Source organism: Papilio polytes, unplaced genomic scaffold, assembly GCF_000836215.1.
Source record: "Papilio polytes unplaced genomic scaffold, Ppol_1.0 DF824135.1, whole genome shotgun sequence".
Taxonomy (NCBI): Eukaryota; Metazoa; Arthropoda; class Insecta; order Lepidoptera; family Papilionidae; genus Papilio; species Papilio polytes.
The window spans coordinates 1100039-1126862 of record NW_013525069.1 but is presented as its reverse complement, the minus strand read 5'-3'; the positions used below and the strand labels follow the sequence as shown (position 1 = coordinate 1126862).

The following is a 26824-nucleotide window of genomic DNA, read 5'->3' as shown; positions in this document are numbered from 1 at the left end:
AGCCGGGCACGGTGAGCGCGTGAGACGCGTTGTCGCCGCGCCACCACACTGCATAGCCCAGCAGCTCGCCGTTCCACGACTCTTGCGAAGGCGCCTGTATGAGGTTACATTGTGTTAATATCTAAAGCTATTGATAACGTCGCTACCACGCTAAATCGCCAGTTTACTTTTTCCACAGTATATATAGAGTTTAAAAAAATTTCGAGGAGCAGTATATAGTAAGTATATCCAGTTTAGAAAATTTTTGCTCAAATAAGACCTGTTACCTGCCATTTGACAAGCAGCTCGCCGGGCGCGTCCGCTTGTATTTCAATATTGCGAGGTGGCTCGGAGGGCTCTGAAACACCATTTTCATTATGGACTGATCATTATAGCTTTAATTCAAATAAGAAGGTAATGGATATAATGTGATTACTGAAGTTAATAGACAAATGAAACAAGAGGTCAGATAAGAAATAAGGATTTAAAATTTATTACATTCGTCGCAATGCAATTCTTCACATAGCATAGAACAAAAATACAGTAAAAACCTGTTAATTTATGGTCTGCGTGTAATCTGGCGTCTTGTTGTAATGTCGCATTCGTCGCTAGTCTTGGTGCATACTAGTAACAGTATCTATACGCCTGTGAGTAATTTTGTATTTCAAAGTTCAGCAAAGACCTTCTTCCAGGGTGTGCACGATGACGGGGTCGGAGTAGTCGCTGTCGCCGATGTCGTTGACGGCAGCGAGGCGCAGCGCGTACGCGGTGGCCGGTCGCAGACCCTGCAGCAAGAACTCGAGGACCACATCCCCCTCGCTCTCCCCTTCCCCCTCCGCCCCCACCATTTCTAATGACGCCTGCCTGATGATGTCATTAATTTATTCCTTTTTAGGGCATGATTAACAGTACAAAAATATCTATTTCAAAATGTATTTGATTCAGTATTTAACCCTTTTATTTAATTACCTCTGGTGCACTAGATCTGGTGATATCTCCCTCGTGGGTGCGTCAGTCCAGTCGGCCTGCTGCTGGCGCGGCGCTGAGAGCTGTGTGCCGAGCTGACTGCCGAGTTGTATGCCGAGCGGCGTGGCGTGCTGCGTGGCCCCCACGACCCGGTACTGCAGGCGGTGCGCGCGCAGGCGGGCGTTGCCGTCGTAGCCGCGCCGCCAAGCAAGCCGCGCCGCGCGCGCCGTGCGCCCCACCACCCGCAGCCCGCGCGGCGCCTCCGGAAACTCTGACAAAACATTACTTATTTGAAATCTGACAATCGTTATTAGCTAATGAGGAAAGCATTAGTCGATAGTCATTGCTCTTTCAGATACTAAATCAATACATGCCTGTTTATACAAACACTAACCTTGTACTGCGAGGTAGATAAGCAGTTCGTCGCGGCCATATGCGTTCTCAGCACGGCAGCGGTAGACGCCGGAGTCGCGGCGCTCGGCGTGCGCGATGCTTAGCGTCGAGCTGGCCCCGCTCTCTGAACGTTTCTCCGAAACAGACACCCTGAAAACATACACATACATAATATACTAACCCTAATTCGTGCAACATATAAAATAAAAAATTGTTGATTTACATAAGAAAGAAAATGTGTCTATTACCTGTAAGTGGAGAGGTCGAGGCGCTGCGTGTTGTGCGTCCAGTGCAGCTGTATGGGCGGGTCGCCGCGCGCCGCGCACGCCAGCGCCGCCCCCGCCGTGCGCCGCACAGACATGTTGCGAGACGAGAACTCGAAATGCGCCGGCTCTGAAATACCATAGAGTAGTCAAAGACTAAAACAAACCCCATAGCGATAATATTTTAAGATTGAAATATATTACAATTACCGTTAACAGAGATAGTGATGACCTTAGAGAGTCCCCTGCCGACGCCGTTATCCGCGCGGCACATGTAGCGACCCTCGTGCACGCGCGCCGCCGCTGGCGCACTCAGTGAACCGTTCCGCAGCACCAGCGGTGCGGGCTCCAGCTGCGGTAGTGCCCGGAACTCGCCGCCTGTCCGGAGAAATATATACATAAATATCCATTTAAATATAGCCGAAGTACCAGAGCGTTATTGATTTGTTAGAACTTTACAGGTTAAAACAAACGTAACTTAGCATTTACGAAATTGATGCCATTTCTTGGTACCTTGTTCCTTTAACCAAGCGATCTGGGGTTCGGGATAGCCCTTGGTTGAGCAATGCACAATGACCTGTGTGCCCAGCAGGACTGATGCGTCCTGAGGTTCGAACACCCATGATGGAGCGACTGCAATTGCAAAACAAAAATAATACTTGGGATTATTAATATAAACTATGGGAAATTCAAACTAGAATCAATATTTTGAATAAGAAATAAAAGATCAATAAAGAAGTGACAATAAAATAATGTATTAAAAAGAAAAAGGTAACCTTTGACAGCCAAGCGCGCAGTATGGTTGACCTCGGCGGCGGTGTTGCTGGCCACGCACGTGTACTCGCCGCTGTGCTGGGACGTCACGTGCGAAAATATCAAGAAGCTGAACTCATCCAGAGACTTCTCTTGTACCTGATAATGCATATATGTGGTTTAACATATATCATCATCATCATGTTCAGCAAATACAGTAATTGGTAAACTGTATAACTTATCTTGTAGACTGTACCTGCAAGTTAGAAGGTATGTGCTGACCATCTTTGAGCCAGGAGAAGTAGACGGGCTTGTCGCCGGACGTAATTCCGCACAATACCTGCACTGAACTGCCTTCCACCAAGTCCGATGGAAAGGAGAAGCCCGCTATCTTAGGGGGATCTGAAATCATTGTAATATATCGTTCATTAGTACTCTCGTTAGTTAGTTTAGAAAGTAATGCAAATGAATTAACTACGTTTTTAATTCGTAACTTGTAATTGCTTACTTCTAACAAAAATCTGCACGTCCTTTTGAGCGTAGTGTCCAGAGGGCGCGGTGACCCGGCAGGAATAGAGTCCAGCGTCTGCGGGCTCGGCCGGCCACAGTCGTAGCGAGCCCCCCGCGCCCGCCGCGCGCTCCCCGCCCGCAGCCCCGCGCTGCCACCGGATCTCGCTAACAGTCACACGATATTGAGAAGTGGAAGTAGACATGCGAGTAAAAAACGACTAGAGATGCGCTGCAGAGTCTTGTCTCTTATTTTATCAAAATCAATATTTTAACGCTTGTATTATTAGAAAAGCGAAGCTATTGGTTAGGGTGTGAGATTCAAATAATAGTTTCCAATGCTATTCGAATTAAACATTAAAATCTCTCATTCTAAAAAAACTAACGTTAATAAGATATCGTTTGAAAGTTATTATTGACATAGCTGTTGAAGTCATGATTGGTATAACATACTTTATAATCTTTCTAAACAAATGCACCTCCATCAACCTGATTGGAAATCCGGAGTAGGGGCAGTAGACAGTCGCGTTGAGGCCGGCCACCACGCGCAGCGGCCCGATGCTGCGGATGGACGGCGGCCCTGCCACGCACAACGGTCACACATTCAAATTTATTTTAAAGAATAGATTTAGATGATCTGTTACATATTATGATAGCTAATAAAATTAAAAAAATATATTATTTTATTTTATTTATTATGTATAAAAGCACGTCACATATCTTAATAAAAAAACCAAAGTATCGACGAACCATAAACATTGAGCCTCGTGGAATGCTCGGCAGCGCCGCGCGAGTTGTGCGCACGGCAGGTGTAGCGGCCGCCGTCGGCCGCGCGCACCGACGTGATGTTCAGATAGCTCACGACGTCGCCGTTCGCCCTCATGAACTGGCTGATACTCCTAAAGTACAACGTCTTTTCATTTAATGATGATCCTAAATTTAGATTTCGTAAGATTTTGTAGACAAGGAAAGTAGGGAACCTCTGTGGGGTGTTGAGTTCCTCTATAGGCTGTCCGTCCAGCAGCCAGGTGAAGCGTGGCGGCGGCGCACCGGACGCAGCGCAATGCAACGCCAGCGCGGGCCCTGGGTGCAGCGCCTGCTCGATGAAGGTATAGTGCAGCTCCGGCGCCGTGTCTGTCGTTCATATACTGACATAAGTTAACGCTAAAATACCATTATCATAATATTATCGTCCTCGTAAATTCACGACAGTTACGGCAACTCTTTTGGAATTGTAAAATATAATTATGGTTCGAGCGATACAAGAAATTGAAACATTATGCGCAATAAATTTAACATCTCCTGGTATATAAGAATTCTCCGCTGTTAACAGTACTATCATAAAATAAACTGAGTATACGATCACGAGCGCTATAACAAACGGTAAACGGTCAATTCCCAGTCCAGTGATGAAGAAAGCCGCATATATTTCTGTACAACTGCCTTCATGATGTGTCGTCGTTAGGAGGGCAATATTACCCACGTTAATGGCGTAGCGCACGCGTGGCCGGTGACAAACGACACGCCGTACATCGCCCTCCACCGGCCAGCGTCGCTCGCCCACGCCCGCGCCGCTTTGTTTATGTGCCATTGGCGGCATTTGCGCACGTTGATTGGATTCTGTTTTGGCTTTTCCATTAGTGATTTATAGCTTCCGATTGTCGCGCTCGCTCTATGAGAACTTTTTTATCGTGCTTTAGTGCAGTAATAATAAAAATATAACAACAGATATTTATTTTCATTAACAAATGCATTTATCTAATAGGAAATTCACAGAAAGGAAATATTAGATTCAAAATGTTTTTAAATTGCTATTAAAAAAACAAACTATAAGGCTGTTATTTCGCATGATGCGGAGTATTGCTGTATCATTAATCAGTTTATTTTATCAATATTCATTAAGATAGCGCGGTGCACGAGTTGCGCTCGATTTTCATAGATTTCGGTAACGCTCCGCCGCCCGCGCCCCTCGCATTGTGACGTACATTGCAGCCCCGGTCATAAACTGTGAGCGATTTCATTTTATCACATTATAAGTTAGATGCTTCAACTTAGCTAACGCAAAGCTTAAAAATACCACTTGATAACAATGGTAAAATTAATATTAACTATCTGGATGATGACAATTTAAATCATGATTTGGTCCATTTTGCACGAATGTCAATGAAGGACAAATTCTAAAGACAGCAACTAATACTTATACGCAATAAATTTTCTGGGATTTTGATGTTACTTGTTTCGATTGCTTTGGGCCACAGGTTACCTGTCAGGCGAGGAGTGACGCATGGCCTGTCCAGTCATTACTGCAGCGCAGTTTAATCAATAACTGACCCGGATCCCGGTTCGCCCCCTCCCGTCCCGAACCCCCCCACACTATCATGTATATGCAAATTGTTCCTTGATCATTATTGTCAACTGAACGATCTTACTATCAGAGAGGAATTCATAAGGGTAGGTGTCAAATTTTAAGATATCTCTTTCTGTCTTGAGACTAAGCAGTAACAACAACGCTATATGCCCGACACCGTGTAGTATTATTGACATTTTCCCACAACAATAAAGTACTTTGCATCCAAAATACGCAATAAAATACATGAAAAACATAATTTTACTGAATACGTTTGACACATTTTTTTCTCTTAACCGAGATTTTCTTAAACAGCTGACGTATAATGAAGTGCCGTAAACTTTTAGGCAGTAAAGCTGTGCTGTATTCCTGAGCATTATTTAAGAGCAATTAAAAGCGGCCGCGACCAAGTTTGCGTCCGTGTCGGGAGCTGTCTGCGACACCGTATGTCATCCGCGAACATAAGAAACTGTTGTTTTTCATTTTGGAATTATTTAAGTCTAGTAAAGGGAAAAATTTCGCTTACGATTACCTTAACTTCAACTATACATCATGGCCGCGAAGAAAATCAATTAGACCGGTCCCTGGTGTCGAGAAAGGCACTTTGCATTGACAATGTGACGGGCTCTCTGCTGGCGGGAATATCTTTCAACTGGGAGTGAGAAGCTCAGTTTCAGAGCTTCCGTTGTCGTTTTTTCTTGAATAAATTTAAATACTTAAAAGTCTTTTCTTACAATCCTTTCGGCACCTATTTACTGAAAATACTGTCGTTCTTTGGAGCTATTTCAGTGAATTGAACTTTGTTTAACATTTATTTTATATCACGCAAGTTCAGTTTTATAGTAACTTCTTATAAACTTTTCTTGTTAGCCTCTTATCATTTTTACAGAAAAAGTGATACTGTTTCTTTAAGTTATTTTCTGGAAGGAGCATTTCGACTGACCTCCCAGACGCAGCTCGGCGGCGGCCTGCGCGCTGTCGAGGTCGCGCTCCGCGAAGCACTGGTACATGCCGCGGTGCGCGCGCGCAACACCGTGCACCCGCAGCGTGCGCTCTGCCCCGCCCACCGGCACACCGTCGTGCAGCCAACGCACGCGCGCCTCGCCGCCGCCCTCCACGGAGCAGTTGAACACCACCGAACTCCCAGAGTTTGCCACCTAGGTAGCAAATGTTCACACAGTTACCTTGTTCATGACTGTCCGTGTGAACACGAGGGCTGGCACTAATCCCGCGGGACGGCGCAACAGAATAAATTATACAAGCCCGGAGTCCGGTACATTTCATTAATCATTTACGACTGCCGCTTCTTACTGGGTATTTGTTTAAAATATTTATTGCTAAATAAAACGCTTCGCCGCAGAATTCATTTTAAAGTATTAAATGCAAAAATATTTTTGTACCATTATTTAATGTTAGTGTAAATAGGATTACTATGTATATTAGTAAAACAACGTATACATTTAAGCTCGCCACGTCACTTCTCGCCGGACTGGCCCGTGTCTTGTCTCGTAACTTGATTAACCCTCGATCCCCGAACCGACGTCAACAGAGAACATACCAATGATCTATTTTTTCGCAAATGGAAATGTTTTTAGTGCAAAATGTTTCTCACGAGTATTCAGACATAGTTGTCTAAGATGTACTACTTTTGAGGTTATATAATCAATTTTTTGAAGTGTCTGGCAACTTGCTATTGAACACGAACACATACGACAAATATGTTGTTGGCGAGTGTGTGCTGAGATAAGGACAAGACGACGAATTGCAGCAGCTTGCTTGATGTTGCGGGTATATACCTGCAGCTGGGGGTGCACGGTGACGACAAGGCGCGAGCGCACCCTAAGAGTGGCGTCGCGGCGCTGCTCGCCGAATTGGTTGTGAGCGCGGCACGTCCACACGCCTGCATCCGCTGGCTGCGCGCGCCGTATCACCAGGACCTGCTGCGCCACCGACACCCGCACGCTGTTCGACACCGGGCTCAGCCTGCCGTTCGCGTGCCGGAACCAGCTGTAGACAAACACAGTCGATGAGAAATCAAACAAGACGGCAATCGTTTCAACGAATTGCATTTAACATATATTTCGCAGACCTGTAGGTCGGCGGCGGACTGCCGATAGCACAGCAGACAAGCCTGATGTCGCCACCCTGAGACACCGTCTCGTCCTCCGATATCGTCAGCATGCGCGGAGCCATGCTACCCGTCGAATCTGATATTTGAAGATTTCATCATTTTTAGTTTTATCTGTAACTTTCTTATATTCTAGAGGAGTTGTTGACTCTAAGGATAAATTTTTACGACGTAAAACTTACGAGACACTGCCAGCATGGCTGGCGGGCTGCGTCGCTTGTCGCCGGTAAGCGCATGTTGCGCTTCGCAAGCGTAGGCGCTGGTGTCATCAGGCCGCGCGTCGCGCACAACTAGCACGTCGCCGCGGCCGCCACCTACCACGTACCGACCTGCGGTATAATTAAGCTTCAGCTGACATCGACCAAAGCCTTAGCCAAGTTCTTATCGGACGATCTAAAACATTGAATTGGCCAGCAATCTATTTTTGGGGAGACCTATTAAGTTGCGTTTTACAGGCCATCAGACTATAAAAACCTATAACATTGCATCATAGTAATATTCAGATTCTTACTTCGCTATTTTTAACGTTTTCACCGAAATACTTTATTACAATATACTCATGGACATACGTTGGGTAAGTACATATTCGCGTTATGTGGACAAGTGCAGAACAAACGAGCAAGTTGCGGCAATATGAAGTTGTTAACTCTGTGCCTTTCTCAGAAGCCCTTATACTGTCTCGCTTTTTACTATTAGCAGAGGAAAATGAAAAGTTGGGTATCGTCTGGCGAGAACGAGGTACCAAGTACCATGCTTGTTGAAAGGGGAAAAGTCATGATGATGATTAACTTAGTTTAATGATGATAATTAACTTTGAGATAGCCGCACTTAAGACGCTCACGACATTAAAATTAGAGGTCAGAGTATATTGAGTGCGCTCACACATTGACAGCACGACGGCGTTAAAGCATCGCCGATGGATCCCCACTTGGCATTTTATAGTCGCTTTCTCCTCAAGAAGGGTTAAATTGCTTTCATATCGTGTTGGCGATAGCATTCGGGATCAACTGCCCTATCAATGGAAATTGGACGAGAACTCGATATGTGCGACGATATCGATGCCGTCGATAGAGATTTGTGAAAATTTTCATTTAGTTTATTCGCGAAAAATATGCTGCAAGCAATCATGCTGACACCCCACTTAACAAAGCAGGTAGTGTTTACGCTAATGTAAGGTGATAGTACTCGTAAGTAAGATTTAAGAGCACCTGAAACTACTGTAATACTCTGAAATGACCCGTATAAAAAATCTCATAGTAAAAGCAAGAACATATAAGTTCACGTCAAGTCTTAGTCTATAATTTAAATTCTCGTTCGTTAAATATTTTGCGAGTCGATCGTGAAACGAATTTCCTTCTCCACATATGATAAATAAACCTAGATAAACTGCACACACATGTTAAAAATATTTAAGGGGTTTTTCTAATTTGAAATTTCGCTTGTCTGTCACAAAAAAAAGTATAATAAGATGTGACAACAAACTTACAGTTTGATAAAAAACCGTTTATCAAAGTATTTAATGTGTTCAAATATTTTGCAGCAGTGTTCCGCGCGAGTGTACTCGAGGTCGCTCTCGACTTCGCTTACGATCAGATAACTTTCAGCTCCGAGTTTTTCAATGAATTCTAAATGCGCCCGCCCCCCGCTACCCGCCCCGCCCCCGCCGCCTCACCGGCCATTCCATCTTAACTCGCCTTTTTCCTTTCCCTGCGCAATTGTCGCCGTCGCCGATGCTCCTGATAGTATTGTTACTCTCTTGCCCCACTCGAGTGGACTTTTGTAGCCTTTTGTTGCAAATAACTTTTGCTCGAGGACATTTAGAGCTTTTACATTGTCGACGAGGAGCCGAGATAATGCTGCTTATGAAAATCTACAGCTGCGCAGCGGTGTTACGGTGTTACGGTGTCCTACTTATTATTATCTGTTTTTACGTTTCTCTATATGTAACAGGGTTTGAAAGAGTTGCTATAGTGTTATTTATTTCAACTATTTCTCATAGACTTAACATAAAGGAGTACTAGTATCTGAACTGACATCGCAAAAAAGAATGAAACGTGTCATTAGGGCCTCAAACAAAGACTCAAAGCCACCATTAATTAGACAATTAGTGATTCCAGCTAACGAACGCCGCCGCGCCAGCTGCCGCAACCGCGACAGACGAGCACAATGCATTTAATTTTATGAGCCGACGAAGCGGAATGGTATAATTAGTTGTTACCACGTTATCACATACGACTAAAGAGACAATGTGCATATATGGCTGCCTCTAGCCTCGCGCAATGTTGGTCCAGGACAAAGCACGTCGCGGTGAGCGTAGAGATACAGCATTCGTGCTCTAAGGACGCTGATACGTATGTATTTCAATGATTCGTAAGATATAGTAATTTTTTATGTTAGTTAAGTTAACGCTTGATCACGATCCTACTTGGTGTTAAGTGATGATGTGGTCGAAAGATGGTATCTTCACTCTTGAAGATCCTGACGTCATATTTAGACAGAAAAACAGATTCTAACAAATTTTCGTTAGTTTCATACAACATTAATAATTAATAACATAATGCAATGTGCTTATCTTATAATGTTAGCTAAGGATACATCACATCATGTCGCGACTGCGCTCCGGGGACGTAACGAGCTCCACACATTTATTTTATTACTTTGACATTTACTTTTATGATGTTGGAAAGAAACTCCCGATATTGTCGTGAAACAACAAGCAAACTTTATGTACTAAAACAAATGATGACCACCCTTGAGGAATGATTACCTCTATTAGAAAAAATGGGACAAACATTCATTACGGAAATTAAATTATTGGGCAATGGGCATACTTAATGGAAACATTCTGCTTATAACGTTGGTATAAAATTATTTATAGATAGATATAATTAGTTAATCTGTATTTTATGCAACATATAGATGTCTCATTTTATTTAAATTTTAATACATATGGGATCATTGCTCAGCTCATACCAGCTACATGACTGTCGTAAAACAAAATTGCAAACAGTATTTTACTCGTTGTATTAGTATGGAGGGTGGGGGTGGGGGAAGGAGGGAAGGCCTGCGGCGACATGGTTCTCATCCACCAGCTCATCAACTTGCCTGCAGCCTTACAGTTATCTGCATAAATGACGTTACCTGGAAATTGTCTCCACGCCTTCCCGAAATGTCTCCAAACCGCGGGATATGTTAATTCAAATTAATCCCAGGCGTCACAAATATAATAAAAAGGACAGAATTATATTACTTCGTCTCGTCTTAAAACTTGAGATACAGTAATTTTATTTGTCTAAAACAAAAAAATAATAATTAAAGAGTTAAAAGTAAAAGAAAGGATAACGTATGTGCATAAATGTACATCGAAGCACGAAGAAGAGTAAACGAAACCTAATAGTATTCTTTTAGAAGACGTATTTATCCAATAAAAGTAAATAAGTACCGCCTCCAATCTCTGCAGATAATTTATGAGTGCAGTGGCAAGACGCGGCCACTCCCCGCGACTGCAACAAACACGAACATTAAACTTGCATTAGCGCCGCTTTACTTTGGCCGGGACTTTTAATTTGCAATCTTATTCCCGCACTGTTTGGACACAACCGCGCTCTCTATTCTAAATCATTTTAATTCGCTTTCTTATTTATGGACTGAGTTTCTTCTAGACGGAATGTTATTCCTTATAGCTATTTATTGCAAAACTGTTATTAATTTAATTTTATTAGACAACAGTACTTAAAAAAACCCGACAATTATTTAAATCAAAGACAGTCTTAGACAGTTTAGGCTGGATTTGGATCTTTTAGCTATAAGTTTGAACCTTGGGTTTGTTATGACTGTCTTATTTTGTAATGAAAACTAAATACTAATCAAGTTGAGGCATTAACCTGCAACTAGCGGCGTTAGTATCGTATCATACATGTACATGTCTCCACAGTTCGCTGTAGTTGAGCTCCTCAGCCTCGCCTTCATTACAAATTCAGGCTTCGCTTCAATTATCTCACTATTGTTGTTAATCCTATGAGATGGCGCTGCCGTACTATGGATAAACGTGAAACAGGTCGAGGACGCTAAAATGGCGCCTCCGAGTACGCTTAAAGTAAGTTTACGTTGTAATAGCAGTGAATTGGATAACATATTGTCTATTCTATTGTAATATTAATATTTATAGACATTGAATCAACCAGATATTTATACAATGTTCACATCGGATGAATTAATTATTATTGTAAAACCATTCATTTTTAAAACAACTTCAAAATGCGTTGTTAGCTATGTCTTATTTTAGGTAGATGGTCAATCATTTAATTTTGCTAACTACGTAGAATTACTAGTCAATTTTACTGAAGCAATGTAAAACCTAGATGCTAGTGACATTTTAGAGGTCCAGTTTGCAAGCGATCATGTGACAGTCCAAAGGGGGCTTTGTATTAATTAAGACCCGGCCGCAGACGATGTAAGCCTTTGAGTTATGACATGCCTCAGATACTGCGGCCGCTGCCTGCTCTAGCGGACCTGTGACCCATATACCATGAACCATTATTGATGACACTTCAAATACATTATGTACCTCTGAAATCTTTAGAATAGCAGTTTTAGTAGTAGTGTGTCTCTACTAGTTACTATTAAATTAATTATTCTTATGAACTTACACGGTATTAAAAAGATGAGACTAATAAAATTCTCCAAGGTGTTCCGCTCCAACTGGAAATAGACACTAAAATCCATTTAAAAGGCTCTAATCCAATGAATTTGAAAACATCCTCGGTTGTGTCCGGAACACCTGCCTTTAAAGCCCGGGGGAGAAAAATTCTTAATAATGTTCCCTTGCGAAAAAAAAAATCGACTGCTGCCTTGTCAAGCCTCGTGCGGCGAGTGAAATTAATTTGGTCTTTATAACAACACACCCGGCGCTGCAACAAACCGCTGGCGCCGCTCCAGAACATGTTACATCCAGCACTTTGACCTGTTAGCGTCATGGCTAATAATACAATAACATAATATTGGATAAAATGAATCAAGATTTACCGTTTGAAGTCTTACCGGTGTCAGAAGCCATGGGAGCAAGCGTGAGACCGTCCTTGTACCATGTGGTGTGCAGGACATGTGCGCGCACGGCCGGCGTGGGCGCGCACGTGAGCAGCGCCGCGCCGCCAGCCGCGCCCGGCGTCGTCTGCACGCGCACCTCCCACGACACGTCCATAACTGCGACAACACACAACTAGTCAACGGGAGACCGATTTGATTGTGAAGATAGTTACTGCTTATTTGTCCTTTATTTAAATTTTTGCGGACATAATTATACAATCGTACTTATTAAGTTTTAAAGCCGATATTCATATATTGTTAATACATTATGTTAGATATTTGAACACAAATGATTTCCTACATATATACGGACGGATATAGACGGACGGCCATACTACTTTAACAGTGGTAGTGTCAACAAATAACTTTTAAGAATATAACAAAATAGTTAAAAGCTAACAATTAGTAGTAACATTATTTATTTCTTCAATCTATCCGTTTAGAATTTGTTAAATATATAAAAACGACAAAAAAGTAATATTGTAAGGACAATAAGTTTTGTGCTTTAAAATTTGTATTCGAATTAATATGAGTGCACACATTCAGACTCTGCGTTAGTAGAAAGCAAGTTGTGGAGCATCACTCGCTGTCGCCGCAACATCTCTTGTCGTAATTAATTGTTGCCGAGTCCGGCGCGAGAGGGCGCTCTGCTGTCACGAGCGCGAGCGCTTGTTTTGCTCCGCTCACCTACCCTTTGTTCCTCGGGAAAAATATACAAGAGCGAAATAAAATTTAACTATTCTTAACAAATAATGAAATGATTAAAATTCATCGTTGGTTTGATTTTAAAATACCAATAGCTTTGTTCAACCATCAAAGTGAAGGTGTCTTACGCAAGCGACGCGGTGGGTGTAGGGAGCGTAGTCCCGAGTCTAGTTTGCGATTCCAAACGCCACTGGAATTCTCTTTGAAATCTTTCGAGCGTTATTATTTGAAAAGTTTCGGACAAGTTACTACTATTGATTGATTCAAATGTATAAATAGATAGTATTAAACAGTATTTATTGGTAACATACACACTGTGTCAATTTTATTATTTTAAATGTTACATTTTGCTGAAAGGAATCAAAAGATCTGTATAAATTGCCTATAAATTGATTTGGGAAGCTCATATTTCACTGGAAAGGCACGTTTTCATTTTGGTAAATAATACCTAACGTAATAAACAACGTAAACGAAACGAAATTCCTCTTGAAACAATAAACAATTTCTTAGAATTGTTTAGTGAAATTATAACGTAAGCCTAGTTGGACTTCACACCCGATTCCAATTTTGATATTTACGTAGCTTCGTCTATTGGTGTCCAAATTTAAACATTATTAGTCAAATGCGTAGGCTAACCTAAAAGAGGCGAGTGGTCATGTCAAAGTTGAGAGTGTCGGCAGCTGCCGTCGTTGTCGACAGTCGGCAGGGGAAATCAGCGAGGCGACGGGTGTTTATTATTCATGGGCATCGCGGACTACATTACAGTGTCCCGGCCGCGGCCGCTGTCACCGCTCCTATCATCAGCCGGCCCTCGTTAATTCGCACCGCAACGGTGATTACGGTCCATCCTAATTCGACGTGACCGGACAATTTTTAATTCAACGCCAAAAATAACACCAAAAGTGTTTCGTCACCGAGTTTTGATTGATGTTTTTGTATGTTGTTTGGACGTACTGTATGCTGACAGCATCTTTTACACCCGAGTGTTATTTGCATACTCCCGTCACACTGGTCGCGGATTCCGCGAGTGTAAAGTAATAATAGTAATCAAATGTATACCTTTCGCGATGTTTATATCTCGCACAGTTTCCCCAAACAAATTACGTACGCGACAATGATTGAAACGCAATTTTGTCAATGATGAATTTTGCAGCAGCCGGCGCACTCATCTACGTCCAGATTGATTGATCGCGTTTACAGCTTCATAACCGAATTAAAAACGCACGAATCGCGACACTCGGACGTTCGTAAATTTATGTAAGGTTTCCATAATATAAAAAAATTTTAAAGAGAGGTCAGATTATAATTGCATAGGTTTCTTGAAATTATAAACATTAAATGTATTTTTTACTTTTTTCTAATTATTGTTGTGTGTTTCGCTAAACGCGGTTAATGAAGAAAAGTAATATAGAAAAGGTTAATTAGTTGGTATTACGGAAGTGAGAAGTAATATAGGACATCTGTTGCACACGAGAAGCGACGCGACGCGACGCCGGCCTCCTTTCTTTTATTAAAGGAACGAAGAGAAATGCCAGAGAAATTAATATCTTAGACTTAAATTTATTGACTCCGTGTAAAAGAGCGCTGTAATAAACGCTAAGTACAATGTTATTTGTAAAGAGGTCCTAGATTTTAGCTTGAAGCAAGTTACTACAATTAAAAAGACGTTTTTGATGTATTTAATATATCAAATGCAGTGTATTTGTGTGTAATTACTGATCTTAGGATAATACAGAGAATACTATTTTCTTCTGTAAAAATATTACTGCTATGTCGTCAGGTAATCTCGAAAATCATACTCAAAGTTACTTAAGACTGAAATAAAGGGAATTTGAGCACACTTTAAAGGAGCTCTACAAGAGTACTGTAATAAAGGGTGCGAATGACCCTAAAGCGTTAGACAAAGCGTTCATTGTGCGGCGGAGGGTGCGGGGTGCGCGGGGGGTGCTCTGGCACTCCAGCCCACTGGCAGAATGCTGACGGCGCGGCCGGCTGCCGGCGCCCGCCCTACTCGAGACCGATCACAATTACACTAGTTGATTACTGAAGAGCTTACACAGGACTTAAACATGACGGATAATTATGCTCTTTCCATTTTTTAGAATTCCTTTGAATCCAAAATCTCGTTGATGTTTGCTACGAGACTTGTAAAGTTGATGTAAACTTTGATACTGTTCTTTATTATTACATTCACTTACGACATAAATATTGTGAACAAATGCATTTGTAATTTTTCGCGTGTTTTGTCTAAATTAAATTTACAATGAAAATACACAAACTTAAGTTATTCCTAACATTATTGATGTACAAAATTGTTGCGAAAATTGTGTTTAAATCTATATCACTGGAACTTGACTAATGCGCGTTTCGTTTCGTGTTTCAAATTCTTAATTAAAATAGAATTCATGTGATAAATATTTTATAGAAAGAAGAGAGTCAACAAGCGATAATATCTTTCCAAACATCAGGCACACAATAAACGATCGTTCAGCAGGCGTTGTGCTGATTACGGCGGAGGAATAAGGGCTTAAGCGTTTCTGTAGGGTTGCGGCGAGAGGGTATTGTTTCGGGCGATTGCGCGACCAAAAGGCGGAGGAGGGCCGTCGAGATGCTGTCAAGAGGAAAGCGAGTTCGAGTGTCGGCGGAACTTTTCGAAGATTTCGCAAAAAGCTGTTTTTAATCTTTTCGCTCAATTATAAGATCAATGATGTCATCGATGATGGTAAGACATCGCGTGTTGTTTGCACATAACACAATGTTACCAGCAACTGCTGATGACAATTATAAAAAAAATCAGTGTGTCCAAGCATAATTTATATTTCCTAAAATGAATAGAAAACATAATTCTCGCCTATTAAAGTATTATTTACTTTTTCACACAAAGCAACAAAAATAGGAGCAACGGAAGCGGTAAATAGCGGCTGGGAATTTTCTACGATACTGATTCCATTAGCGGCCGGCGTCCTGCGTCATAAAGGGATATTGGCAGCGCCTGTCCTCTCCGCAACCTTCGCCACGGCATTGGGCCCTCCGCCCTCCACCCTCGCCTCTCACAAAAAGAATCCTATTTGCATTCCAGCTCGAACGATTTCAACTCCCTTCTCAATATATTGGGTCAAGTCTACCGATACAATGGAAAATATTCCTTACATGTCAACAGATATGGTTTACTTTGTACCGCATTATTGCATTTTTGGGTCCCCAGAAAATGTAATTTTGTATTGACTTATGATCTCAGATGTGTAAATCGAGCTTTGTGTAAATGTGTCGAAAAACGATGCTGCATTTTGGTAAATCTAAACCCATTGAAAAGATTGGCAACAAAATAGCCTTTACTGGTACGCACTTATTTGTTTGATTCATGGTTAATTACTGTTCATATACCAGAATTTGATAGGCACTAGTGAATTCTGCTACAACTGAAAATCAACTTCATTACTGAGAAAGTTTGTTTATTCTATTTGACCTTGCCAATAATGAAGTTTGAATAAAAGATAAGTTGTCAACAAGAGACAAAAAATATAGATTTAGACTTCATGTTATATGTTACATTTGTTGTCCCTCGACGATTGTATAATTTATGATTCAGTTGGCGTGTCGCGCCCGGAGCCTGGAGCCCGGAGCTCGGCGAGTCCGCCCCCGGCAGCTAGGCTCCGGGCACGCGAGACACGTACGCATGTGTCCCTACACGCGATCAACTGTGCCCCGACGATCATTGAATTTGTCTAAACTATGGATACCCTCACGTGTCGCACATTCAGAACTAGAACTACGAAAATTCAGCTAAAACATTTACAGAACCTACGTGTTAGGAAACAATACAAGTTAGTATGACTCAGATGAAGCAAGGTAAGGTAGAAGAGTCGCGGATAATGTAACTATTCAGCTTCTCTAAATATTAAATTCCTACAACATATACAAATTAAGTTTTGTTACATAATTTTCAAACATATTTGTATTTTAACTCTAAGAAGATTTTTTGGCTTTAAAAGTCAAGTTATAAAATCAAAGTATATTACACAAGTCAAAAGTTCGCAATAATCTTAAGTGAGAGTTAAACTCAATGGACACATAAATAATACTTGAGCTTTTGCTCGGACGAAAGCGTTTCAAGTTATAACTGTGAATGACGCGGCCCCGAACTTAAAGGGCGCTGAAAGGGCCTAATGGACCGGCGGCGTACCCCTCACGCCCTGACGCTCCATCGACTCAATGCCAAGTAATAAATGCTTAATGCTTACACAATTTTCTTTCCATTTCCCATGAAATAAGTTTAGCAGTTCGTAAATGTATCGATACTACGAGTACTACTGTACCATGGTGTCCATTGTTTTAATTATTCTATTTTAAAACATTTGCTAAATGCTATGATGCTGTGTTGATGCAACTTTTAGTAATATTACATTTAAGTAACAAGTATCGTGATTGGTAAACATGGCACTATAAGTAAATGTTTCACGGAAACGTGTTTGCTTAATTTCACCGTTAAGTTGTAATTACGACAGATGTCTTATCCCTAAACTTAAAGCGCTATCTAAAAGGGTCTAATGGATTGGCAGCGCGACCCTGTCGTCTAATCTGATGGATATGGATTAAATAACTTTGTAGATGGTGTTATATTTATATTACAAGGACGGTAAATTTAGCGAGAAAATTACAAAACGAGAGAGTTAGAACAGAAAAAATGTGTAAAAAATGGAGTGTATATTGTGGGAGAGACTGACCTGCTTGGAGGCGCATGTCGCGGGACAGCACGGTGCCGAGCGGGCCGGCGGCGCGGCAGCGGTATAGTGCAGCGTGCACGTCGCCGCGGTACTGCGCTGCGCTGAACGCGCTCACCACCAGCGTGCCGTTCTCCAGCACCTCTCTGCAATACACACGAATATCGTGCACTTTACACGTGACACAGTCACAAATAGGACAAAGCATAGTAGTCTATGAAGAATAATTGCAACTGCTATGTTCCAATTGCATAATTAAATTCAAAGGTAATAGCTAATACGACGATAAATCAAAAAAGCTTAAATCCCTCATTTTTATTCAATTTCATTTTCAAATACGGCATCGTTATAATGAAATTCGCGTTCCGGGAAGAAGATTAATGATTCTCGATTTATGGTCTGGAAGTGAAAAAATGCTCGGAATGTGACAAGAAATAAAAGAACTCTATTGAGCGGCAATCGCCCGCTGCTGCCGCCCGCCGCCCGCCCGCCGCTGCCTCGTGCCGTGCTTCCACACTGATAACAAAGTTCAGAAAAAGGCAATATTTATAAACATTTACATTTATAAACGTTACAAGTCATATTAATTTAAATGACACTGACATCATTCGCTATGTTTTTACTCAAATTTATTCAAATCTTATTTATCGTTTTCAATTAAAGTTTTCATATTCGATATTAATTCAAATGAATGAAGTTTAATACGAACAAGAAGAGAAAATACAAAGTGAAAATCTTGCTTAGACTGGCATTAATTATCCTTTCAATAGATATGAGGTGACGGCGACCTCTTAATTGCGGATGTGTCCTAATGAGGCCGCGCTACGTGTGCGTGTGAGCATGTTCGTTTGTGAGGAATCGGTTAATTCAAATTGCGTGAAGTCTTCACAGTACTCAAAGTTTAACTCCTATGTGTCACAGACAGACGCACGTCAAGTAGTCAAAATGAAACCACCTTGCAACCGAATTCTGAATTACACTGGGGCGCTGCTGAGGTGCTGGATTTTAATCTACCATACATAATTGCTTCCATAGTTTTTCCTTAAATGACTTATCATCGTCAAAAAAGTCCCCATTTATAATAGAACAATAGAATTTCATTTCATTTTTCGGTAATCCCGGTATTAATTAATAACACAATGGAATAAACGACGAAGCCTCCGCCCGGAAAATTCACAAAGATGTTGTGGAAATAAAAAAATAATCGTTCATATTCAATTTTCTCAGATCTTTTGAATAAGGAATCGTAATAATGGAATTTGGGCTTCGCGAGCAAGATTAATGATTTGCGATTTATGGTTCGGAAGTGAAAAAATGTTGAGCTTGCTTATCAGCGGCGCGCTGGTGGCGAGAGGGGCCGCGCGAGGCCAGCGGACTGCCTGCAGTCACCAAGATACCGCACATATTCAATTTAAACATTCAGTTACATTTATTAGAAATTCAACTTATGTAAATCGCATTTTATTATGTTAATTTAATTTTATTCCGATTAGCATCTTACTTTTAACGTTTAGTTTACTAAAACCGTTATCAAATTTTACGGTCGGCGTGAGCGTCGGGAGGTAAAGCCACGTGTATGCAAAATACACAATTAACATTAGCATGGTAACGGCACCAGCTCAGCTAAACTCTCGTAGGTTTGACGTGCGACACCGAGTCGATACTAAAATTTAACGTGCACCCGCTGGGTGGTTTCAAATTTAATAACAAACATCAACACCTCTTTTTAGAGACATATATTTTTTTTTCAACTTCCGTCATAGTACACAGACGATCAACTTATAAAATATATTCCAGTTCCAGTCAACAAATTAACTTATTAATTAATGTAGTATGTGAGTTGATCACTGCTGACGTTTAATTAGTGACTGACTCGTCGTAACGATGTGGTTACAAATATTTACCCTCTACGAAATACATGCTACGAGATACGGCTACAAGCTACGGGCTACGATTAAACAAAGTTTCACGTAACTGCTTCTAACTTTGAGCCTAACAGTGCGAGGTGTTTTATGAGGTAATTAAAAATATAGCTCTGTGTCTACAAGTATCATTAAGGCTTTTAAAATTTAAATACCAACCGTTCTAGATTTTAAGTTACATTCATTTTTTAAATGCCACGCGATCAAAATAAATGGAACTACTTCGTGTTAAGTATTAGCTTATCACCAACATAAAACCAGAACAAGTAAAGTTACAACTGATCCGAGCCACGAAGCTATGTGCTACAAGTTGACAAATCGAAACTTTAAGACTATCTGAGAGTTTAGAAGGCAGGGCGCGGCGCGGTCTCGAGATGTAGTTAAAACTAAATTCATTAAGTAGTCAACAGCAATTTGCTAAGTTGTGTAGCGGCTTCGGAGGTCAACAAGGAAGCTTCAACGAGGCTTACAGAGCGCCGGACAAATATTTGTTATAGCCAGTGAAGATAACACAAGTGCCAAGATGGCCTTTTCTACTTTACTAAATAATTTCCTATGTAATAAAGCATTAATAATATGTATAAAAGAATATCTTACAATTTTGTCCTCACTTTTTATGTCCGAGTATAAAATTGGTTATAAGTAAATTTGTGTTCATAAAAAGCTTATGTTGTTAGTTTCATTTGGTAGGTTTTCTGTTATATTTTTTTTTCACGCCAATTCTTCGTTAAGCTATCATGAAATGCTCAGCTCAATCCATTTAATATTAAGACTCTAAGCAAAGAACCTTTGCACGAATTCAATTAAAGAAAAAAAGATCGCGGAATATCTCCAACAAACCGCACCTGTTACCGTCACAACAGAACAAATTGTAAACTTAATGAAACTCAAAGTACCATGAACACAAAATTAATACCAAAAAAAGGTGACGAGCCCCGCAGCGCCCCTAGCGCCCCGCAGCGCCCCGTAGCGCCCCACAGCGCCCCCCGCATAGAATATTTTAATATCTTACGTAATTGAGAAATTTGAATCTTAATAACAGCCGATAAAATTGGAAAAATGAGGACATTGTTTTATTCATTCAATGTTGTCTGCTTAAGATAAAAATATAATTTGGTATTTATATTCGTAGTGATAAACATTGGATGATCTTGCAATGTAATGCGTTGAAAATAATATTAAATTAAAAAGCTCACCTTCAGCAATAACTTTTTATTGTAACATAATATGGGCACAGTTATAGAAAGATAACGGCTGAAATTTATGAAAAAGATAAGCGACACTTACGAAAGCAGATAAAATATTACGAGAACAATAAAATAAAATAAAAACTGCCGAAGCCGCAGTACGGCGCTAAATTACGATCAAAGAGACCATTATTTTTAATGGGCTGGCCTTTTACCGCAACTGAAGCATGTGAACGGTGATTAAATTATATAACAACATTCCAGGTATGATGATGTTTAAATATCATTAGGTTGAGAACTTCTAGATAGCCCTTTATGATAACTAGCGCTATCTTTAGGCAGTCAACCGTTTAGAGCCTCGCTTTCGTACAACATAAAACAATTCTCAGTAAAATTAAAACAATTTAAAAGGAGTAATTAACAGAGTCGCAGTCGCTTGACTTTTAACGCATGATTTAAAATTGCACAAAGCCTCAGCACCAGCACTCTCCGCAGTTAGTCCTTTGATTAGGCAACGTTGTGCTGATGACAAGAGTTCCGTCCGGCCGCTGCACTTTACTATTTCACGAACTGAATTCACTTCTAACTTCCGTTACCAATTTGATGATGCATCTATCGTTTGACGCCTTTTCTTAAACTACTTTAAACTGCACAAAAACTTTGTTTAAAAAAAAGTTATCAACATGATTTTTAAAAACAAAATTTTAATCGAACAATGAAATCAAAGATTAAGGTATAATACTTCTCAGCGCAATCTCAACTAAACCAAAGCCTTTGCTTAAATAGCTTTAAATAAAGAAAATAAGTTTTCAATTGAGTTTAAAGAGCGGAGTTGGCTTTAACTGAGAAAGCTTTTGATGAACTTTTGTTACTCGCGTTTTAATATTGAATATATCTGATCTAACATCATTCATTTATTTTTTTACATTGTGATGACATTCAGCGTTGGTTACTTTACAATACTTATTTTTAAAATTTAGTTATGAAACTTATTTTTGGCTTGAGGAAAATTTATTTTGTATTCCAAAAAATGTTTTCATGTTAGCGGTTAAAATATAAAAAAATGTGATTACTAAAAATAGCGGCTGAAAGAAAAGATATTTAGGTGACAAAGGTCCGCAAACGAATTATTCCAGAGTTCATTTGAAAGTGTAATTCAGTGCGATTCTTCTACGTCCGAAAATCCTGATTAATGTCGTACATAAGTTTGTCTACGTTGGGTCTGATTTAAGAAGAAAAGTCAAGTGATGTCAGCTGAGTTCATTATACTACGAGTATAATAATGTGAAATAAAAACTGTAGCAAGTCTGCATACAGCAGTAACTGAGGTAATCTTAAAATCAGCTCGCAAATTGTTGACTTAATATGCGCCCTGTTTATGCAACTTTGATAATGTGGTGGTGTCGTGTGAGAGCACTTACGGCAGCGAGTGAGGCACAGCTCGTAATGCCCTCAAATTTGATGCACTAAAGCGCTTCACATTCCGCGAACAACTTCACACTCAAGTTCACTGCACTTTGCCGTTCGCGGTATTCAATCTCATTAAAGTTTCTATTCTCTGAAGTGAACTTTCTCATCCATTAATTTGTTGAGTGATGTTACGTTACTAGATTAACTTATCGGTAAATAGTTAAAAATTAGCTATTTATGGAGGTAAATTAAGCCAGTAAATAAATGCCGTCCTTAGTCGTACTTAAAGATTTCGTTAAAATAAATGAAAAGACAATCTCAGGGGATTTCTTGAACGTATTTAATAAGAATATTGTGCGCAATTGTGTGGCAGTTGTTTATAAATTATGTTGTTCTATAAAGCGGCTCAGAATATGAATATATGACGTCATTAGTAAACAGCAAGCTAGTAAGAAGCCGACCAGTTATGTTCGCTTCTTACCTTTAATGATGTAACATTCTGCTTAGTTTAAATGTTCAAAAAAGGAAAGACTATTTATTGAAGACATTTAAAAAATTTAATAGCTAGTTTTTTCCAATTTTAAGAAGATTTTTACGATATAAATGTTGGCTTATCCAGATTTTTTGAGAATGAATTTGTAAGCTCAAACAATATTTTAAAGGCCATTTATGAAGTGTCTATAGCAACAAAATAAGGTAACCTTTACCCGCTAACACTTTGAACGGCTTTTTGGAAACTTTTATTACTTCTGCGCGTTTTCCAATAAGATTAAATTTGACTCGGGCCCCGTGGGGAACGCCGCCGGCAACACTTGTTTATTTTAACGGCTAATTTTTGCAAACATTGGACCGAAGGCAGAACGTGTTTTATCTTGAAGCCATCTTAATGCGTTTAGTAAAAGTTTGGAAAACTGTAAACAGCGACGGTAACGGACAGTGTTTAAGATCATTTCGCAAGAGCTAAACGATGTTTTTAAACTACATTTCTACATAATAAAGTTATATACTTCAGGGTCATTTTTATAGTAAGTTCTTAACAGGATAAGTATTGAAATTATACAATCATCTTTCATTTTCTCTGATTAAAATTTCGTATTATTTAAGAGGAAAGCGATGGTTGTAGCGGAGTTTTACGTCGCAATTTATATTGTGTAGAACTGGGAGCCCATTTTACGCATGAACAATTCTAACAACTTAATTTGGAGGCTGCGAACGCACGTAAAAGTTAAATTAAAGACCGTAACCAATAAAACAGACGGACCGAATTTCTCTCTCACAGCGTTTCCTGTAATTACAATAGAGGTAAATACGTCCTGTTTCTGAACTACTATGTATTTATAAAAACTGTAAATTATTAACTTTATCTTACTAAATAAAGCCACAGACAACCGGATTTCGAGCCACTACTTCGAACTTGTGATAGGAGCTGTAAATTTGTTCAACAAATCTTGTCATTTAATTTCTTTAAAGATGTATTAAAACGGATTAAAGTCCTTCCGAAATATTATAACTTGAGAATTCAATTAGATTAAATGAATTCTGCGTTCGCACCTGTTGCTGGAAAAAGCGATTCTGAAAGCGAATGAAATTCCTACTCACATAAATAGACATTACAGACGTCGTTGTTGGCACTCTAATCTCGTTTTATTTTGTCCGCGTTTGGAAAATAACAGGTTCCTTGTCTTTAAAGTAGAGAATTATTTGTTACCATGTGATGTATGATACCTTCTCCGATGTAATTCCGGTCTAGCATTCGGGGATTATCAGACATATTTGCCTTATCTTGTTATATATTGTGAAAAATTAATGGAGCCTTTTATCTACGATTTTTATATGAACTTTATATCGTCGTAACTCGGGACTCCCTCGACTGATATGAGTAATTCATTTCTCCAGTGTTACGACAAAAAGCGTTCCAGGATAAAATATAAACGGATGTCGTAAATAAATTTAATAAACTTACGTCCAGTCAGATAGTTTATATATCTACTTTTTAATTAAAACATGCATAAATATCTTGTCGTTAAATTGAAGATTGCTACTTTTTTAGTATTTAAGATAAGATAAAATAATTGGTTCCAAAGATTTTATGTTCCAATTGCGTCGACTGCCTTTCTCATTTAATTTTAATTCAGTTCAGGATGTTTTGCTTAAATGTCTGTCATCCCGCTAATCTCTGAGAGGGCGGCAGCTAAGCTGCTGCTCTTACCTCTTTACAATACAAAATTTATTAACGTTTTCATTTTAAAACAATCAAGAAACACCTGCAATTTTTGTTTAGATATTTAAAATACCAATAATGGATAATTTAGTATCCAATTAATTAAGTAAAAAATACTTAAAACTAAGTTAAATATCTAAAAAGAAATTCATTTATAATGTACAGATCTAAATCGTGATAATGAGTATTTCATAAAACAATGAATATTTGTAGAGACGACAGTAAACATCACTAAAGTAAAACCTTTATTCAAGAGACAAGGGATGAATAGCTGTCAATTTGTTTTGGGCCTTAAAGTGACGTCTTCCAAATGAGCGAGCTTCTGAAGTGAACATGACAAGATTTATAAAATGAAAAATGACTGCGGTCACTCCTTTACATATTTATTACTTCTTCTGAAGTCGGGATGTTGGTAGATCGATTGTATCTCCGTTTCTCAAAATACTAGCTTTCGCTCGCGACTCCGTCCGCGTGGAGTAAAAAAAAACAAAGGTATCCTATGTAGGTGTGCTTCCAGACTATGCTCTACATCTATGCCTATAATCATCGAATTCCTTTCAGCGTACATTCATCCATCCATCCAAACATTTATATATTAGAGATAGGTAAGATTTATTTCCACGCTACAGTTTGCTACTTAAAGTGTCGAATACAACTTTAATATTTCGCGAAAACAATAAGATATTGTCTACATATTTGAAGAAGTTGTTTTCAACTTAACTCAAACAGTAACATTGTTACGATATCGACATCGACGAACAAGGAAATAAAAGGAAAGCGTACAGTAAAACAATTGTAACTCGACGTGACAAAACAATGAAGCTCCTCACAATGAGAACCTTTTGCTCTCAAACGAAATTGCGACGCTTTCTTTAATTCTCACTGCTTTTGTTTTGTTATTTTATTAATTTTCATTACATTATTTTCAACAGAAGTATGAATTTCGAGACTTGTAAACAATTGGAAGAATATCGCTATTGTTAGTTTCGAATTTCTTAAACCTAACTAAAATGAAATTTACCTGAAATTTGTATAATTTGATTATATCTTATTAATATTATAAATGCGAAAGTTTAGGTAGATGTATGGATTTTTTATGGCCTAAACTGGCTTAACGGATTTCGATTAAATTTGGCATGGACGTAGAGGATAGTTTGGAAGACTTTTTTTAATTACACGAGAACGGAGTCACGGGCAAAAGCTAGTGTAAATATAATATAGTAAGTGAAGCACGGGCAGGATGTATACTGACATTACGGCGATTGATGGACGCCATTAGGCGACGCCGACGCCGACGCCGATGATAAGACACATTGACCCGGTTTGCGAAGTCGAATCTGTCGATGTATCGATACAAAGTAATGATCGCATATTTACAAATAACCACTATAATATTTTATAACATACGACAACATATAAAATACTAACTTTGGCTCGCGACTTCGTTCGTGCTTGGTTAAAGAATATTTATGTAAATTAATATAGCCTAATATACTTAAATATAATGAGGCTATCTAATAGTGAAAGAATTTTAGCAACCGGTTCGTAGCTTTTGAGTTTCTTTGTTACAAATGTACTACATATTCATTTTACAAGATTAGTATAGATTTAGCTTTTGTTACAAGGCACATAATAAAATGAGCTAAAGCCAGTAATTTTGTAAAAATAAGCAATGTTGCTAGTTGTACTTGCAATCACAAGTTAGCACAAGTCAAATATAAATCGGACACAACGAGGGGCGCTGTTGACTTTCTCGCCGGAAGCCGCGCCGACGATGTTTGTGTAGTAAGCAATCTATTGACTCATACGACGGATATACTTTGTCTCATTTATGGTAACGATTTCGTTTTAAATTATTATGATGAGTAAACTAATCGACCAGGAATATATCTTCTTCATTTAGTTTACTACGAGTACAAGTAGTTACTTTGAAAGAAGGGGGCAAAGGACCGCCTAAAATTGGTTGACCCGCGACTTTAAACTTTTACTAACCTTTTAAAAACCTAACTTAACTGTGATTCTATTCCTATGTAGTAAATAACATTACGACTTTGTTTCCGATTGTAATGCAAAAAAAACATGTAAATAACATGAATTGATAAGAAAGAGTCACTTCAAGAACTTTTGTCCCGTTATTTTAGTAAACAAAATTAAGAAGTGTTTAATTTTTTCTGTTCTAGTGTCATTCTCAATTTTTGACCGACTTCCCAAAAGAAGGAGGTATTCAATTCGACCGT

General features: G+C 39.4%; 1 protein-coding gene and 1 long non-coding RNA gene across 2 annotated transcripts in view; both read right to left on the bottom strand.

Annotated features, from left to right (window-relative positions):
- Window positions 1-3: 3 nt before the first annotated feature.
- Window positions 4-794, bottom strand: LOC106099272. The gene is made up of 3 exons (XR_001225368.1): window positions 662-794; window positions 267-337; window positions 4-94 (listed from the first exon to the last, which is right to left on the bottom strand). It is a non-coding gene; the product is annotated as an uncharacterized LOC106099272 (long non-coding RNA).
- Window positions 795-944: 150 nt separating this feature from the next.
- The window catches only part of LOC106111999 (Down syndrome cell adhesion molecule-like protein Dscam2), a 37634-nt gene continuing 11754 nt past the window's right edge, over window positions 945-26824 (bottom strand). Inside the window, exons 3-19 of the mRNA XM_013294228.1 lie at window positions 17851-17993; window positions 12377-12538; window positions 7519-7665; window positions 7298-7415; window positions 7005-7215; window positions 6152-6365; window positions 3842-3995; window positions 3612-3760; window positions 3351-3441; window positions 2863-3029; window positions 2611-2756; window positions 2378-2513; window positions 2115-2234; window positions 1812-1979; window positions 1587-1731; window positions 1340-1488; window positions 945-1216 (exon numbers count right to left, since the gene is read on the bottom strand). Of these exons, the coding sequence (XP_013149682.1) occupies window positions 945-1216; window positions 1340-1488; window positions 1587-1731; window positions 1812-1979; window positions 2115-2234; window positions 2378-2513; window positions 2611-2756; window positions 2863-3029; window positions 3351-3441; window positions 3612-3760; window positions 3842-3995; window positions 6152-6365; window positions 7005-7215; window positions 7298-7415; window positions 7519-7665; window positions 12377-12538; window positions 17851-17993 (2692 nt within the window). The remainder of the gene's footprint in view (window positions 1217-1339; window positions 1489-1586; window positions 1732-1811; window positions 1980-2114; window positions 2235-2377; window positions 2514-2610; window positions 2757-2862; window positions 3030-3350; window positions 3442-3611; window positions 3761-3841; window positions 3996-6151; window positions 6366-7004; window positions 7216-7297; window positions 7416-7518; window positions 7666-12376; window positions 12539-17850; window positions 17994-26824) is intronic.